Source organism: Cebidichthys violaceus, unplaced genomic scaffold (assembly GCF_023349555.1).
Source record: "Cebidichthys violaceus isolate CVI_PGR_0920_01 unplaced genomic scaffold, fCebVio1.0.p SCAF_21, whole genome shotgun sequence".
Classification (NCBI taxonomy): domain Eukaryota; kingdom Metazoa; phylum Chordata; class Actinopteri; order Perciformes; family Stichaeidae; genus Cebidichthys; species Cebidichthys violaceus.
This window is the reverse complement of record NW_027176384.1, coordinates 418,277-437,321: the sequence shown is the minus strand read 5'-3', so window position 1 is coordinate 437,321 and position 19,045 is coordinate 418,277. Positions and strand designations below refer to the sequence as shown.

Below are 19,045 nucleotides of genomic sequence, written 5' to 3'. Positions count from 1 at the left end.
GTCTATGATTTGGTGGCATCTAGCCAAAACAGACAATTCACTCAAAAACACAAATATGAACCTCATGGTGGCACTCAAGTAAAAGTTAAGGCATCATCAAAGTCATTAGGATTCATCCTTTGGGAATCATGGATGTCTGTAAAAAATTTCATGGCAATCCATTCAACAGTCTGGACCAAATTGGTGGACGGACCACACACTATTTTTAGCATGGCTAAAAATGTACCATGACTTTATATAATATTAGAGGCTTCTGCCAGAAGTTGAGATGTATCCCTCATAACGTACCACCCACATTCTCAAAACGCTATAAATAAACATAATTGACCTTATATTTTCAAATGATCTCTATTCCCTGTATGGTATTAATACTAGCAGTACCTCAGGAGCAGTGCGACAGCTGAAATGAGACAGAAGAGATACTGTCTGTGTTTTCTGCTTTTATTATTTCCACATCGTCCTCATCAGAATAAGAAATGCATCCAAAGTCTTAATTTCTCTGTGGTTAAATGAGGATGTGGATATGCGGTTATATGAGGTTCTCTCTGTCACATGCAATTCAAGTAAACAGACAAAGCCAAGGCCAGATACTTTTACCAGCTACAAGAAGCATTTAAAGAAGATAAGGCTTGATTCTATGCAGCTGTACTTTCCATGCAAGGAGTGCATTCATGTAGTGCAAACAAAACAACTGAAAAAAGCAAATACTGCTCTCTAAGACAGGAGTGTGGAGTGTTAAAAGCATTAAGGGAATCCAGGAAATTTGAAAAAACGTCAAATTTGCTGATGGCTTAAGATAGTATAGAGGCTCTTTCACACATACATTCCGTAACATTAACTGAATAAATTGACTGAACTATTCTGGTGGAGGCAGCAGCTGCTCTTCTTCACATAACCAAGGCCTTAACACGATTTTAATGCTATGTGACCGTTCACACACCAACATCAGCATTAGAGTCATCTTCTGTCTGAAGTGATGTGATTTACTTCAGAGAGTGGTAATGTTGTGCATGCTTGTCGTGGTGAAGCATTCCCTCACACAATTTGCCAAATTCTTTTTGATTTTATTTTACGATCATTTTTGTAATTATTTTGATATTTTTAGCCATAAAAAAAGAATCAAGGGCTGCAACTAACCATTATTTTTATACCTGATTAATCAATAATCATTTTTGGTGTATAAAAAGAGGCGCAGCACATCTTCTCAGAACCCACGGTGACATCCTAAAATTATTCGTTTTGTTCGACCAACAGAACAAAATTCCCAAAGTATTGTATTTACTGCCGTAGAAGACAGACACCTGACAAATATTCACATATTTTTGTCACATAAATTATGTAAACGGTTGATCGATTATAAAAAAATGTTGCTGATAAATTTTCTGCCATCGACCAATCAATTAACTAATTGTTTCAGCTGTTTATCAATGTTATATTGTCTACCTAATACAGATATTAGTGAGATTACTGAGGCTCAAATCAGCCTCAGTAATCTCCAGTGTATCCAAAAACATGCAATGCACTTGTCACATAACCGTGATTTAGGGGTTTCTCTCCCTGATCTTTTTATTGTTCGATAGAGAGAATGTGCGGAATGCAAGTGTGTGTGAGTGAACTCAGCCGGAGCTGACACTCGACATTAGATTCATGGGTGAAGATTATGACCCGGGGCACTCTGGCAGAAACGGAGAAAAAGGAGGACAGCAAAGCCAATGTCAATGGGAGAGACAAGAGGTGGAGAGAATGGAGCAAAGGCCATGAAATGAAATGGGGTGTTTGATCTCCCCAGGACAGGTCAGGTTTTACTAGTGGAGTGTCTAATCTGATGAGGAGCCTATGAAGGAATAGACACCTGCAGCTGCACCGAGCATTCATTATGGCCGCACAAAATGGAAAAGGAGACAGCTGCTCATTGTGATCTGTATATTTACTTATCCCGCCACCATTCTCTCTTCCCCCTCTCTTCTCTTCAAATTCTTTGAGCAACACACTCTGAAATCTCACCTCAGTCTACACTCTTTGTCCAAAAGTTTCCTTGAGAGGCGTTTGGTTTTACTCCGGGCCTCTGTTGTATCTTCAAATGCCTGTTTTCCTTTATTCTAATCGATCCACTCAGTACAGTGGAAAGGTATCCGCCTGCAGACGCAAAATAAGAGCCTCAGAAATGAAACAATCCCCCCCCCCCCCTCCTCGTTCAGATGTCAATTGTATGTGGCTGTGTCTTAGTCTGGTTTACCTGTGGTTCTTTGATCATGACAGCATGCGACGGTGTTTGATTCCTGGGGTACTTTGACAGTTTGCAGGCTGGCAAAAGGCCCTCCAGTGTCTGAAGTTAGATCAGAGGAGACGGGCCCTGAAAAGCAGGCGTCCAGCTGGGAGAAGATCAGAAGAGACACAAACTTTAGCGAGAGCCATTGTGAGGTACACAGCGTCTGCTGGCTCCCATAACTTTTCCTTTTGTATGTTTTTTTTCATATTGCTCTTTTCTCCCTCTCTTATCTTCTGCTCAGACTGTTGAATGGCTCAGTTAAAGGTCTGTCAGGTTTTTATCTGATTCTGACAGTAAAGACACGCTGTATTTTTTCCCTTTTTCAGGTGTCTCTTGGGGTTTAAGGCTGGTCTCTGTGTGTGCGCATTCACAATGGTGTGCCTCTCCTTTACAGTATCAGAATAATTCCATGAAGAAGTTGTAGTCAAGAATATTAAAGAGTAATTAAAAAGAATATTATCTCCAACATTGCATGCTGGACAATGAACTTACCCAAGGCGTGTTCCAAGAGCATTTATTCTATGGGTTAAGTTAAATCAAATATGTGTATATGAGTTTTTTTGAGAACCTTAAGTGAAATGAACAGTACTGATCCATCATCTTAGCCACTGTAATTACTGGCCATATTAGCTAATGATGAAATGGTGTGATTATTTTACTTAGGAGCCTCAGTTGTGTACTCTGAGGAGATGGGCTCACGTTTGGTAAGTGTGGCAATGGTGCCCTCTAGTGGCTCAATTGCAGAATCATCAAAAACTTGGAAAAATATGCAAAAAGGAGGTATTCTTTTTGGAGCTCAGGCTCGGTAGACTATGTTGGGTCCTTTGAAATGTCAGGGGTCCCCAATAAATGAATGCCACCCTACAGGACGTATAGAAAAGTTTCAAATAAAAACGCTTGCACACTGCAGGTATAAAATGCATTAAAACGTATGGTTGTTATTATTTACTTGTATGTAATATGTGTGTTGCATACAGGCCTGAGATAAACTGGGGAAAAATATACCAGCAATGCAATCGGCAGCCTCCTTAACAAACAGTGGTACTTGGAAAGTATCTAATCACATTCAACCTACCCATGTATTGCACATGAGTTTCATTCAGATGGTCATTTATTTTATATTTCAATTTTATTTCACCTTGTACACTATATTTCAGAGGGAAATATTGTATTTTACTCTATTACATTTATCTGACAGATTCATTTTTGAGGGATTAAGATGTATACACACAAAACATATGATTAACAAATAAAATTAGATGCATTATTATTGACTGAACCAGCTGTAAATTAAGTCATTCAAACTAGTTACAGATGAACATACATGTGCAGTTTTGTGTTAAACATATACACTAAAAATGGGGCCATAATTTACCAAATGAGCACCATGCTGTCTGGAAGAAGACTTGATTAGCGATCGGGATCATAAACTCATGTTTACAATATTTACTGAGGTATTGCATCAAGTGAGATTTCGATTTCAAGTTAGTCTTCTATACAGTGTGGGTTATTAGAAAAATAATGCAAGTTCAAGGCACTTCCGCATTAGCTTCGCTTTCTTTCCTGGACCGGAGGTTGTGTGTATATACACCCCCCCTTGGATCTGCGGGCGCATTTGTTCTCTCTCCTCGACTGTTACCGGTGCATTCAGGGTCTGCTCGTCCTTTGGAGAAATGGCTACAACCGTGACACTAAACACCGGTGCACAAATGCCCATTGTGGGACTGGGCACGTGGAAGGTGCGTTTTGGTTAATATACAATGTTTTATTATCGATTGATTAGTTAAAAATTAAGTCGTTACGTAAGACAGCTGAACGTGCCAAAAGAAAGCAACGAGTCGCCAAAACTACCTCTGACTTTCCTTAAAATACCCGCTAGATGTATTCATATCAGTTCGGCAGTAATTGCATGCTGTTTTACGAGTAACTGGTGGTTGTTTTGGTTCAGTTTGTATACAAACGTCTGAGAAATAAACCATGACTAATGCAGCAGCAGGTTCATGAAAACCCGACCGTCGTGTGCAAATATCCTGGTTCAAGTTACGCTGTACAGACTGAGAGCTAACGTCAGTCTTATCTATTGCAGGCTCTACTTTTATTCTCTGTAACCCAGATAAGTCACAATTACTACAACAATTCTGTGACCTGATCCTTTCAAAGTGCGTGCTTTTCTTTTTTTAGAAAGCTTTTTCCAGTAAGAATAGCCCGATGTTGTGTGTACTTTAATCTTTAACGTTATTATCTGTAATTATTTGAGACTGCTACTGTTTCCTGCTTAATAGCATGTGTTTTCTTCCATGAAATATCTAATTATAGTTGGAATTAATATTGGCCAAAAAATGTAAAAGGGTGTAAATGCCCTTTTTTAAAAAAAAAAAATAGGCCCAATAGATAAACTGGGGGACACAATCAAGAACTAAAACTCTCTTTTAGCTGAAAGCGAAATTCTTATTTTGGGTTACACTGAAGCAAAATAATGCAAATCATGAACCATTCATATGTTGTATGCTGACACCATGTAAAGAAGTATTTATGTCATTATGGGAAAGTATGTCTGAGCCACAATAAGTAACCATCCCCCGTGTTTTCCAGTCTCCCCCGGGCAAAGTCACCGAGGCGGTGAAAGCAGCCATCTCAGCGGGTTACCGGCACATTGACGGAGCGTATGTCTACCAGAACGAGGCGGAGGTGGGCGAGGGTGTTCGGGCCACGATCAAGGACGGCGTTGTCAAGCGAGAGGATCTCTTCATTGTTAGCAAGGTGAGTTGTGGGTTCATAGTGTACGCATGCTTATTTCTTCCACAAAAAGGCTACGGAACCGATGTTACCTGTTTATTTAAATGTGCACGCTTGCTCGTTGACTTCCCTAGTCCTTTCATTTTTATAGCTGTGGTGCACTTTTCATGAGAAGTCTCTGGTGAGGCAAGGCTGCGAGAAGACCCTCAGGGACCTTGAACTGGACTACCTCGACCTCTATCTAGTGCATTGGCCCTTGGGTTTCAAGGTAGGCACAGTCTCATGAGAAATGTGTGTTCCCTGTGTGCTTATGATTCAGCAGGAATGTGCAGCCTCCATATTGTCAGTATCATGGTAATGTGGTGTAAACCTCGGAGCGATTGATCCTTTTGTCATGTTACAGGCCGGCAGTGAGCTTTTCCCTTTGGACAGCGCAGGAGAGACGATCGGTGATGATACTTACTTTCTGGAGACATGGGAGGTGAGTTAAACAGACGAACCACTCGCTTGTATCAGACGTAACATTTAAACAGGTCACATTTTTAAAAAACAAAGCTGTATGTGGTTCATATTATGATGTAAGAGCAGAATCATTGAATTGAAAGCTCATCTATGTCCATGTCACGTGTTAATTGTTAGAGAGCGACATGGTTTAGGAAGTCAAAAAAGGGGAGCTTTGAAGTCCACTGAAAGTTTTCAGAGTTGAAGGGATCTTCGGCAGGTATTTTTAGAAAATGGGAACATAATTGTGATGTCAGGAGACCCTGAGATCAGAGAGGTGCTGATTATAGCACGGGAGTGGAGACACATTAGAGCTCAGGCTTTTTTAAGAAGCACAAATAGGATTTAGTATGAGCTACAGTTTCTAAACCAAAACTCAGCCACGGATGGGTTTTTTTAATGATACATTTTTCAGGGAATGGAAGAGCTGGTGGACGCCGGTTTGGTCAAAGCTATCGGTGTCTCCAACTTCAACAAGGACCAGATTGAAGCCATTCTCAACAAGCCAGGCCTCAAATACAAGCCTGCCATCAACCAGGTACTCCCAAGACATTTGTATAACACAATTTTTCTTGCGATTTATAAAAAGGAAAAATTTGGTTTTCAGTTAGTTTAATCTGTTAGGATGCCAGACGCACACTGTGGCAGTGTCTCCACGGGGCAGTAAGCCAGTCAGCTGTTTTTTAAGCTATATATAAACTGTGTGTGTGTGTGTGTGTGTGTGTGTGTGTGTGTGTGTGTGTGTGTGTGTGTGTGTGTGTGTGTGTGTATGTAATGCATTTCCCTTTTATTCTCAGTGCATGGCTGCATCCCCAAACGTAGTAAAGTTTTCTTTGAAACAAAACGCAAAAAACAAACACTTTTTATAAGATGAATTAATGGAGTATCAAAATGATTACTAGTTGCAGCCCCTCTGAGCCACAAGAAAACAGATACGCGTCAAGATTGCTGTTCTTAAAGAGCAAGGGGCCATAATGGCATCGTCCGTCTCCTCGTATCAGGTCGGAGAAATAAATGTCCTGTAAATTCGTAATGGGCCACAGCAGTTTCCCCTCAGGCTGCACCAATTAGCTGAGGTGACCTTATATTCTTGCTGTTTTTCAGAACCATCCTTCACCATCAATGTCTTGCTTTGTTTCATTGTTTATTCGATTACAGCGCCATTCTCAGAACAAAGGACTCTCTTATATCGAATAGGAGCCAATTTATCCCTAAAAAAACAACCATCAAATAACAGTACAGTAGGCAGTTTGAAGCCGACCATATACACTCCCATTGTTTTTGAAATGCATCCTAAGAGTGGTGTGTTTGTCCCTCCTAGGTGGAGTGCCACCCGTACCTGACCCAGGAGAAGCTGATCAACTACTGCCACTCTCAGGGCATCTCCGTGACGGCCTACAGCCCGCTGGGCTCCCCTGACAGACCCTGGTCAGTTGTGTCAAAATAACATGAGACATAACATGAGTAACCGCACTGCTACAACATCATGAGCAACGTTTTTTTTTATTTTTTTTGGAATGCTGATTCAGTATTATGTCTTTGGTTGGTTTCAACTTGTGACTGTTGTTCCTCTTTGTGAATGTAGTTTGTATGTGGCATATTCTGTACTGATTTAGACAGAATATTCTTCTGAATTTGCTTTGAAAAATCACACATAAGTGCGTTAACGGGTTTACTTTTTTCACCACTGCCCACCTCTGTCGCAGTGTTTAATTCTAGTTAAGTTCATACAGAGTTAGCCCTTTTCTGAGGTATCTCCATTATTTTGTCTACCTGTTGACTGTCAGCAAAGTAATGCAATATGTGCAGGTCCTCTATATAATACCGGATGATGCGTTTATATTACAGGGCTAAACCTGAAGACCCCTCACTGCTGGAAGATCCGAACATTAAAGCCATTGCTGAGAAGCACAAGAAGACACCCGCTCAGGTACAACACTGAACTAAACACACTTTATATAAAGAATGATTGTTCCTCTAAAAGAAGAATGTGCAAATACCATGCACGTGGCCCCCACTGTTATTATACTATTAGACCTTTGATCACGTTCACATGTTAATACCCTTTCTCCTTCACTGCCAGGTCCTGATCCGCTTCCACATCCAGAGGAAAGTGATCGTGATCCCCAAGTCCATCACACCTCAGCGCATTCAGGAGAATTTCCAGGTAATTAGCTGTGGGACTTTTCAGATGTTTTCTAGGATTAGCCCTCAATGTGCCTCACTTACTTGGCCGCTTGCATGAAGACTGTTGTTTAAATCTCTGCAGGTGTTTGACTTTGAACTAACTGAGGAGGAAATTAAGACCATAGTAGGATTCAACAGGAACTGGAGAGTCTGTCCCATGCATTGGTGAGATGATATATCCTTGTTTTGGTTTATTTTTGTAATATTGTTAAGGTGTCGTGAGTCAGGCAACGTTTTTTTTTATTTTTCTTTCTGTTTTCTTTCTCCATAGGAGCTTGAAGCACAAGGACTATCCATTCAACGCTGAATTCTGAAATGGAAAAAACTGCAGATTTTTCCGCAGGTTTACAGTGGGCACTCTCCACCCTCCAAGCTGCTCGCTTTGCTATTAAGTGCAGTTTGCAAAATGTGTGTGGCCTTGATTCCGATTTTTATTTGAATGTTATATTTCTCAGGAGAAATATTGGCTTCTTCAGGAATCCATTTTGTCTCCACGAAAATCTGTTTTACTTTTTTAAATCCCAATTTGAGATGCTCATTTGACACAAATCATGACCATTGAGTATGAGTTTTACACTAGTATAATTGAGTGTTTATGTCTTTTGTGTCTTAGCTCCCTTGATTTTTGAGATTTTTGATTTATTTTTTTGCTGTCTTGCCTAGTCTTTGTGTAGAGTAAATTCTAGGGTATTACTTTGTGGTCACTGTGACATTTAAAGTAACTGAAGAAAGTAAATGTGTGTCACATTCAGTACAGATTCACTCAAGTGTGTAACAGCTCTGAGAATAGAATTCGCATCGACCTCAGCAATTTCTTTTTGTCGTTTTACAATTACCACGTTTGAGGAAAAAAAGTTTATTCTCATAAAAGATCAAATCTGTATTTAAGATGAAACACATTTTTCATAGCACAAATCTTTAAAGCACTCCTCATTTGACCAAACCTGTTTTTCCTTCATGTCAGCACTTGTGCATTTGCGTTTAAGGTGAATGCATAAGGTGAAAAACACTATTTACTCCAGAAGACAAGTCAAGGTATGTTCTGCTTTTTAGTATTTCCATATTTACTTGTGAGTCATAGATGGCACTTTAACATCACGTGTATTATTAACCCCGTTATGAAATTGTCGCTTCCACTTCCCGTGGGAGCTGTTTTTGTTAAGCATCAAAATAAAGTCCTGTGGGAGAAAATACAATAAAGCAGTGAAGATACCACTGTTCAAATGAAAGTCTGTGCCTCATAGTAACCGCAGGGGTCAGAAAACTCTTACAGGCCTTTCACACAGGACACTCTTGCCCAGGGGTGCCATGCAAGCCATCGGAAATAATGGGTTTGATGCTGCCGACAAAGACTACAGGCTGAACAATCTCTGGTGCGAGTCAGCAGGAAGGTCTGAGGACCAAGCTAGTGGGTTTAGTTCTAGGAGGGCACAGCAGCTAACTTGGAGAAAAGTTGAACAGCAAGTGTTACGGAGTCAAATAGTTATCACATACTGTGTTGTGTGGTTGTTACTAACAACATATATGAATAACAACATATGAATCACGCTACAGATAAAACAAGTGTATTTACATTGCGAATTTCATACAGAAAAGTACTTCATATGCAGTATTAGTAAAGGGGTTAGCTGTACAAATGCATCATGAAAAGGGACTAGAGAATACCTAAATCAGTATCACGAGCACTGCATTAATACTGGATTTTGAGTTTGCTAACCCCCCCTACCCCAAATCTTTCCAGTTTCTATTTTATTGTCCGTTTGGTGCAATGTGCATCATGTTGAGCCATATTCCCAAACATTTCTGTAATGCCCATTTAGTTTTACCGGAGTGAAAAAGTACTAAATTGTTCCTTGCATAATTATATTGTTTATACCAGGTAGATTGCGTTCTGTGCTGGACCTCGAACCCTTTTTATTCTTACTTTAGCAGTAACTACATATCATTTATAGTGATCTCGCTCAACATCTGTGCACCTCAACAGTATGCACAAAAGATCATTCTATTCTACACAATATACTTTTTTTCATTGAATTATTTATTTCAATAGTGAGCATCATACAAAAATGATTCAGTATAACTTAAGATAATAATTCAGGCTCTGTCACATTAGATGGGTTGTAGTTTATTATCGCAGCTTGTAGGTTTTATATAAAAGAAGCTCAGTTGATCGTTGTAGAAGCACATTGTCTGATGAGCTAATATTCTGAATTCAGAGGGAAGACTTTGTGTGTTGAGGCCCTGCACAGAAAGGAAGCGTAACATGATTTACTTAATAATGGTAATAGGTCCAGTAACCCGGTCCATAGCCTAAAAGAGATAAACAGCGATAAAGAGATATCAGGCATAAGCTGATCTGCCTATACTCACCAACTTAGTGAGAATGCTCTCTTCTCGGTGAAGCTCATCATCTTCATGTCGTTTTCACTCAACTCAAAGTCAAAACAACTAAAAGAGAAGCAACAAAATAGATACAGTATAAGCCTATATGCAAGATATGTCTCTTGAAAATGTGTTAGCTGTTGAAATTATTAAGATGAGTAAACCTGCAAATTTTCCTTAATCCGATGGGGGGGTCGCTGACTTGGCCACGACAATCACATTTCTCTGGATGTGGAACCGGAGGAGAACCTGGTGGGAAATCGACATTATGAGCATTATTCAGGCGTCTTACTGAACGCCTTTGTATGTCTACAATATTGATGGATCACAACACTACTGTTTAATTCCCCACGCACCATTTGACAGCTTCCTCGTCGACTTCTGTTATTTAACTTTTGAAAGGAAGCGTTAGTCATTTTTGACAAAGCAGTTAAGTTAATTTTGGGGGGTTCCCTGTGATATCGGTATCGACCTGCTGACCGAAACGCATGCAAATATTGCTACAATACAATATTGGTTTCTTCACTATATGAATGTGCTCATTTTTAAGAGTGTGCCCTTAGTTATAAGAATGAAATACAATATTAAAGGTAATTTTGAGTTTTACAAAATGTTTTACGGCCTTATATTTTTCCTCTTTTACCTGTGCTGGAGTCTTGTTGTACTTCTCGGGTATAGCCTTGATCCTAGGTTCCTCCAGCAGAGAGGGATCATCAGGAGAAGCCCTTTTGTAAATAAGAATGTTATGTTCATCTAATGGAAAAAGATCATCCCCTGGCTGCAGTAGGATAAGGTAAAATGGTAAAGTCACAACATGGAGTTGGAGGAAATGTTTTTCGTTCTTATTGTTGATAATAATACTTATTAGCTCACTCAGGAACCCTGTTAAGCTGGGAAACATTGACAAAGGCCGGGACTTTAACTGTAGCTTAGCCTATTTCTCCTGTCTATAAACTTAACGTTTGGACTTGACCAGAACCCTCAATGCTGTGGTTTTACCAACAGACAGGCTGTTGTTTTCTATGACCCAGACAGGACAGTGGTATCCAAACCTTGGCCCCCATCGGGTAATGCATGAGGTAAAGGTCCAGGTAGTCCAGTTTCAGGTCACTGAGCGACTTCTCACAGGGCCCCCTCACCAGAGATGGAATGTGGCAGGTGCACCACAACTATGAAAAACAATAAATACGCTGAGCATGTCAGTGTTTGTGTGGCACACATTTGAGGTTAGTGAACAAAATGTGAATGAAAAATGACATAACAGTAATTTTTTTTACATGTGTTCATGTAAAAAAAGGCATTTAAATGCGTCTATCGACTTTGGCTGTAATGCCGTACCTTGCTGACAATGAATAGATCCTCCCGCTTAACCAATCCTTCGTCAATCACAGCACGAATCCCAACCCCGACATCTTTTTCATTCTGGTACACGTAAGCGCCATAGATGTGTCTGTAACCAGCTCTTATCGCCACCTTAACAACCTCGGTGGCCTTTCCCTGGTCTGCCTACAGAGCAAGGGTGATACAGAGACAAGGACATTGCAGATAAGCGTCAATATATTGAGTAAAATATGAAACGATGTAGAATGTAAAGAGCAGGTTGTCATTGCTGGTAACACTAGTACTACCAAATGTAATCAGGAAGAGGTTCGCACAGTACAATATCAATAGTATGCTTTGACAACCCTCTGCAAACAGTTTCGCTGCCTGGGGCTTATCGGTTTATGCTGCAGTTGCACTGCTTATCTAATGCCCCGGACCCCCTGTTGTTTTTAAACCTAGTTTGCAGTAGATGCAAGAAGACGGTGAATTCGTAACATGGAAACTAGAGACCATCTAAATCAGAATCCCTGAAAGGTAGTAGGGCACTGAGAGGAAAGAAGGAGTAGAAACAAAGAATAGAATGTTCAGCCTTACCCTCCATGTTCCTATACCCACAATAGGCATCTTCGCTCCATTGTTGAGTGTAACTGAAGATATCATGTTGGATCTCGTGTTGTGGTTTTTTGCGGGATCAATCAACAAGTTCAGTACACTACACTGCACCAAGAGAAGTGACAGCCTCTTGTGTAGAAGTCAGTGAGAGAGGGAGAGAGAGTGGGAGGGAGGGGGGAGAGGTCGGGTAAATGAGCAGTAAAAGTGCATCTGGGTTTCATTAGTCTTGTCATGGATCCAGTCTATGGAAACATGCCATTGGCAGACATAGAGGCAACAGAGGGGAGAATGATAGTTTTTCCAATAAAATAGCATGATTCAAATGTTTTAAATGGGTCTATGAAAAGGGCAGCACAGTGTTGATTGTCCAAGGCTTTGATAACATTAAATACAAATAATGCAGCTATTGTTGTTCATGACTTAATCTAAATCCTGACTGATCTGGCTCTAATGTATTTCCTTGACGCTACAAATGGTCTCAGTTGAGAATTTATTAGGCACTCCACTATTTTGATATTTTTCTTCAAGCAAGACAAATTTGAGAATGGTCGGTAGTTATTTAAGTCACTAGGATCACTGCCATTAAGTCCTGGGATAACCTGTGAGGACTTCCATATTCCATATCAGCATTTTATCTGATGCAAATGATAAGTTAAACATGTGACCTAGAGGTGCTGCAACTTAAACAGCACTGAGGCGAAGAAGGGAGGGATCTAAAGGATCTTAGATTTGTTAGGGTTGAAACTGACTAGTTTTTTGTCTATAACTTTGGCTTAATGACCTAAAACTTAGTGCCAGAATGGAAAATGGAAAATATTCAGTGAAGAATCAGCAGATTGGAGAGCGAGGACTTATGTCAGTTGCAGTGAACTGAAAGAAATGGCATGGTTCATACATATTGGATATGGTTGTTATGATTTGATTTTCTAAACAGATTTTAGGGGGAGGCAGGGGAGTTTTGGAGGACTTGATGATTGTCCAACACTGATGCATTGCCCAGGTGTGTTTGCAAGTGAGGACAAGTAGAAGTGAGATATGGCTTTTCTAATAAGTCTGAGACAGTTATTCCATTGATGGCTGAAATTCTGCCAGTCGGTCAGATGGTTGGTAGTTTTGTCTTTCTTCCAAGCTGCATCCCTGACAATAAGAGCTTTGGAAATGTGTGTGGAGCATACAGTTGAGGCCAAAATTATTAGCCCCCCTTATGAAATTAGACAAAACTCTTGATTTCTCCATGGAAATGACCATTAACAACAAGTGTTTATAGTGCATTTGTTTCCAAAATAACAAAGACAAAATGTCCACTAAGTTTGATTTGGATATTTTATTGATACACTGAGTTGAAACAAGAAAAGGCAAAAATGAGACATCCAAAATTATTAGCCCCCTGGCCATTAATAGTCAATAGTGTACCCTTTCTGAGCCACAACTGACAACAACCTCTTAGAGTAGTTTTTAACTAGGTTGGCACAGGTCTCCTGAGGGATTTTGGCCCATTCTTCCATTGCAAATTCTTCCAGCTGGTCCAAATTGCGTGGTTTCCGAGCATGGACATTCGCTTTGAGCACCCGCCACAGATTCTCAATAGGATTGAGGTCTGGGCTCTGTGCAGGCCACTCCAGGACCTTGGTTTTGGTATCCTTCAGGAACTGTTGGACCAATTTTGATGTATGCTTTGGGTCATTGTCTTGTTGGAAGACCCAGCGATGACCTAAGGATAGACTGCGAGCAGATTTCTGCATATCATCCCTCAAAACATCAACATAATTTTCTTTTTTTATGATGCCATGCACCCGAACAAGGCTCCCTGTGCCTGAGGCTGCAAAACAGCCCCACAGCATGATGCTCCCACCACCATGTTTAACTTTGGGAACTGTGTTCTTAGGGTTGAAGGCTTCTCCCTTTCTTCGCCAAACATAAGCAACATCCATGTGCCCAAAAAGTTCCAGTTTAGTCTCATCAGACCAAAGCACAGACTTCTAAAACTCATCTTTACCTTTCAAATGTTCACGAGCAAACCTCAGTCTGGCTGTGATGTGCCGCTCTTTGAGTAAAGGGGTTCTTCTGGGACGATGGCCCTGAAGCCCACCACGATAGAGAGCCCTCACAACTGTGTTCCTTGAAACATCAACTCCAGAAGAGGCCAGGTCAGCAACAATCATCTTGGCAGATGTCCGGGGCTTCTTGCTGACATCTCTCATATTTTCCTCTCAAGAGTTCTTGAAATCTTGCGCTTACAACCACGCCCAGGTTTGTTTGTTACAGAATTTGTCTCCTTGTACTTGGCAATGATGCAACGTACAGCGGTTCTAGACACTGTGAAACGCTTGGAAATGGCAGTATAGCCTTCCCCCTTATCATGAGCCTCCACTATCTTTTTTCTGAGCTCAAGACTGATTTCCTTTATCTTTGGCATGGTGAGTAAAAGTAGTCCCTCTCAATAATGTGTTCAAGTGCCCTGTTCCTTGGAGTCTTTTTATGCTGATTGAATGCTCAGGTGTTGTTAGGAAGCTAATTGACTGCACAGGTGTGACTTGAAAGCTGATTGGTTAATTAGTAGGTGTGTTAGGTGTGAAAATTCACATGGGGGGAGTAATATTATTGACCACCCCATCAGGGGGGCTAATATTTTTGACCACCCCGTTTTTCAAAAATGTATTTTATATTCCAAAATTTACCAAAAGCTACTAAATAGCACTGGTGAATGTTTGATTATATCAAGTTTTATCAATGCTGCAAACATTGGGGAGAATTTTAGGAAAATGTTCCATAATTCCTGGGGGGCTAATAATTTTGGCCTCAACTGTATTTATTGAGAACATTGTTATGATTAAAAGCTAAGCTAGAGTTGTAAATGTTTTCAAGATAGAAATAATTTTTTTAATATTTGCTCAATGATTGGATTTTTTTGATCGTGTAGGACTAGAAATCAACTGATGTAAATGAAGCACTCTTCATTCTTGTTGTCTGGCAGTTTTTGAGTGCCAATCTAAATTCAAATTACCCCAAAATAACTAGCTCAGAAGTAACATGGGATAATATTATTTTGGCAGTTTCTTCCTTACGATTTGCGGATGTGAGACGTTAGATTCCAAAAACTGTGAAATGGTCACTACCTCCAGACGGATATATTCAAAATCCCCTGGCAGCGCGACTGCAGCAACATGACTGTAAACTGTCTGTCGCTACTACGAACTGACTCAGCGTGGGAGGAGCAAGCACATGTAAAAGGTAAAGATAACGCAAGCATTTGCAAAATATTTAAAACTATCAAAATTAAAAAAATGAACAAACAGCAATGGCTATTGGGCTTTCGGTGGAGTATTTTTAATTGGTTAGTAAATGGACTCGATTGGTGTCAGAGTTGATAAAATGGTATGTGGGAGAAGATCATAGTGAAGTTGGCCCCAGATTTATATATAAAGTAAGCCAGGTAGAATTTTATAGTACTGGCCACCTTTTTAACATGTTTTGTAAATCACAAAGAAATGACAGACATTAAAGCCCCTGATGTCTTGGTTTGCTAAACCAAAACATTGTACAATGGTTGTTTGTCAGGTCACTAATCTCGGTGAGTCATTGCATGAATTGGCAGGAAAGTAAAAATGTTCAACACAATTTTAGTGAATAATTTTTGCACATTGCCCTCACAATGCAGGTGTTCACATCACCTCATTTGCCTACATGTGAGACCATACTGTCAGAACTTGACAAAGGCTCCTCATCAAAGTCACCATGTGGGCCTCAATATTGTTTTAAGTGAGCAGAGTCAGTGTCATTGTGCAGTTCTGGATACAGTATTTGCCTTTTAATCTAAATGCAACTGTTTGGGGGTTTGTTTTGAAAGCAAATCAATCAGAACTCTTTACATGTTCCCACTCAAAGAAAAAATACCCACACTAAAAACCCTAACCTATCATGACTGTATTGACTCACAGAATCGCCGTGCTTTCACGTGTAAGGCTGCGGATTGGCTGTCTGATGCCGTAGGAAGGCCGCGTGCAAACATATACTGACGGCTGGAATCCACCTAAAAGCGTCTTTTGGTCGTGGCGTGATAAGTGTCTCAACTTTTTATATTGACTTTTTTTGTGTTTGTAGCATGAAGTAGCAAAATGGCTAGTGCCTTTGCGGTCTATGCTAGCACCACTAGGGTTGCAGTCTGCTCATTTAGGCGCTTGGTGTTGGAGTTTGTCGAGTTAAAAATGGTTCTCATGAGCTTTGTTTGTTCTGATACTCAGAGGAAAGGAGCACCACGTGCAGCTAAATATTTTTAAAGCTGAAGATGTTTTTTTGGCGATTTGTGGTGAAAAGTGTGATAGAAAATTTAGTTGTGCTAGTACATTTCTACTGTGATTTAGTTCATGTGCCTTACTAACAAAACTATATGTGACATATGATTGTGTAAGGAGAGTGGTAACAGGACCATATGGTGTATCTCTGGCCTTTTGCTTTGATAAGAGGGAGCAACTAAATGGGGGTTGCAGTTTAACCAGAGAATGTTGAGGTGTGAAGATTCTCAGAGATAGGCAAGGGTAATAAAGACACATGTCTTTGTGTGACAAGGCTCAGAAGATGAAGGGGGTGACTGGAGGGGTCAATGGGGAGCTTGAAACTGTTGATCAATTGTATCTAATGTAAATACCTGAGGTTCCCCCCTACTGTGTGCTGAGATGCTTAAGAGCAGGAGAGCAGGAGACAAACTGAACTCTTGGCTCATCCTCTGCGGACTGTGTTACAGTCTGTATGACGGTGAAGCCTTCTCTGGCCAGAGAATAAATACTTTAAAGACAAACTTATTTTTTTTCATTTCTCACCATTGTTCTTATGGAGGCTTTGACAGAGAATTACATTACATTACAGTCATTTAGCAGACGCTTTTATCCAAAGCGACTTACAATAAGTGCATTCAACATAGGTATTCAAGAGAACTACTTTGTGAATAGTAGCCACATCCCAAATAATTAATAAAGTGTGTTTATTAGGGCCCGAGCACCTACGTAGTCGAAGCGGAGGACCTATTGTTATTCTAATGTTTATTATTATTATTGCGCGTGTTTTGTCGCAAAAAGGAGGTGCTTGGGATACTGGGAATTTTTGGAAATTTGGCAAGCAAGCCAGAATTTGCGAAAATTGCAGTCTGATTGGGGTGACCAGCTGAGGTATGAAATATTGGCTCGATAGCGCCCCCTATTGAGTAGCCCCAACTTTGGGTTTCACTTAGCTGTATGAAATTTGGTAGGTATGTGGAACGTGATGGGATGTACAATAATTCCTCTTGGAATTTTTCACTAAACCAAACAGGAAGTCGGCCATTTTGAATTTCTAGACGTTTTTGGACCGTTTCAAGGCGCCGTATTTTAACGAACTCCTCCTAGAGATTTAACCCGATTGACTTCAGATTTGGTCAGTATGCTCTTGAGACCTTGGCATTTAAAAGTTACTCAAAGATCAAAAAGTTATCAAACTATGTATCCGTGGCGTGGCGGCAAAAAAACACCATTCGCCATGAAAATGGAAGTTGTTGTTACCTGGCCGTACATTGTCTAATCTGCTCCAAATTTCTCATATGTCATAACATCCTGACCCTGAACACATCTATATGACAATTTAGAATCATAGTAATAGCGCCACCTAGTGGCAACATGAAGGTATAGGTTTTGTACTTTGACATTTAAAGTAAAAAATGTAGTTATACAATATGATTTTATTTGTTCAGATTGGCAAATCAGCTCAATAGCGCCCCCTACAAAATTTCTACGATGCAGCCCTCACAGTACATTTAACATAGATTAACACAATTTGGTAGGCACACGTATCACACGTGGACTTAAATAAGTCTCTTGGGGCCATGCCCTAAACCTAACCAGAAGTCAGCCATTTTGAATTTAGTATGAATTTCTAGTGTCGTTTTTGCAATTTCCAGGCGCTCTACTTTAACGAACTCCTCCTAGAGAACTAATCAGATCAACTTAGAATTTGGTCAGAACAACCTAAAGACCTTTGTGATTAAAAGTTACTCAAAGCTTGTTGTTTTGTGAAAGGCCGTTGCCATGGCGATGCATTCTTCCCATGAAAAACTAAAGTGTTTTTGAGGGGCTAAAAATGCTCAAAACATAACCAAACTTGTCAAACACATCCTGAATGTAGTTATCTAATGTGATTTGAATGCTTCAGAGTGGCAAGTCGGCTCGATAGCGCCCCTAGAATATTTTGACGATGCAGCCCTCGCAGTACGTTTCACCTAGATGTATAAAATTTGGTAAGCAGATGTATCACATGTAGACTTAAAAAAAAGTCTTAGGGGTTCATGCTCTAATCCCAACCGGAAGTCAGCCATTTTGAATTTTGTATGAATTTCTCGTGGGTTTTTTCCATTTCCAGGTGCTGTATTTCGAACTCCTCCCAGGGAATTAATCCGATCAGCTTAGAATTTGGTCAGAACAATCTAAATCAAACAACATGGACTTGGTGTAGCGGCCATTTTACATGGTGTGCCATCATCCATCAAGCTGTTGTAACTCAACTGTACTTTGTCAAAACTGTCCCAAACTTGACATGCTTGATTACTGTCATGATTTTAGGACTTCTGCATACCTCATAACTCATAGTCATAGCGCCACCTACTGGCAACCACAGACGTAAGCAGGATTCTATAATTACAGCGGCCCAAACACTGAACTTATTAAAAGGGTTTGTGGGCACACCATGAGAAAAAGACTTCTCTGATCTAAATATGTGCAAACTAAGATGCTTGGAGAGCAAAAGTTAGATAACAGTGGTTCTCAAACCATGTCAGTGGCCATTAGTATAAATGATCAGTCCAGAGCTTCTACATGAGAATCAGGTTAAATGTTACTATGAATGCTTCACACTACAATCTAAAATTACAGAAGAGCTTAAAATGAAAACAGTCTTAAATTAAAGTGTTCTAGTAAAAGCAAATGACACTACTGTTCTGTTAACTTTCATTTAAGTCCAAATATCAGCAGGACACTGCAGGGAGTTGAACCCCATCCCAGTAAACCGACAGTC

The 19,045-nt window shown here is 40.2% G+C and overlaps 1 protein-coding gene and 1 pseudogene across 1 annotated transcript; one reads left to right on the top strand and one right to left on the bottom strand.

Annotated features, from left to right (window-relative positions):
• Window positions 1-3,871: 3,871 nt before the first annotated feature.
• LOC137877113 (aldo-keto reductase family 1 member B1-like) lies at window positions 3,872-8,906 on the top strand. Its single transcript, XM_068716809.1, has 10 exons — window positions 3,872-4,008; window positions 4,862-5,029; window positions 5,157-5,273; window positions 5,409-5,486; window positions 5,922-6,044; window positions 6,828-6,934; window positions 7,355-7,436; window positions 7,590-7,673; window positions 7,776-7,858; window positions 7,965-8,906. The coding sequence occupies exons 1-10, from the start codon at window positions 3,943-3,945 to the stop codon at window positions 8,005-8,007; spliced, it is 951 nt and encodes a 316-aa protein (XP_068572910.1). The 5' UTR covers window positions 3,872-3,942; the 3' UTR covers window positions 8,008-8,906.
• A 985-nt stretch (window positions 8,907-9,891) lies between these two features.
• On the bottom strand, window positions 9,892-12,058 carry LOC137877452 (aldo-keto reductase family 1 member B1-like; annotated as a pseudogene).
• Between the last annotated feature and the right edge of the window lie 6,987 nt (window positions 12,059-19,045).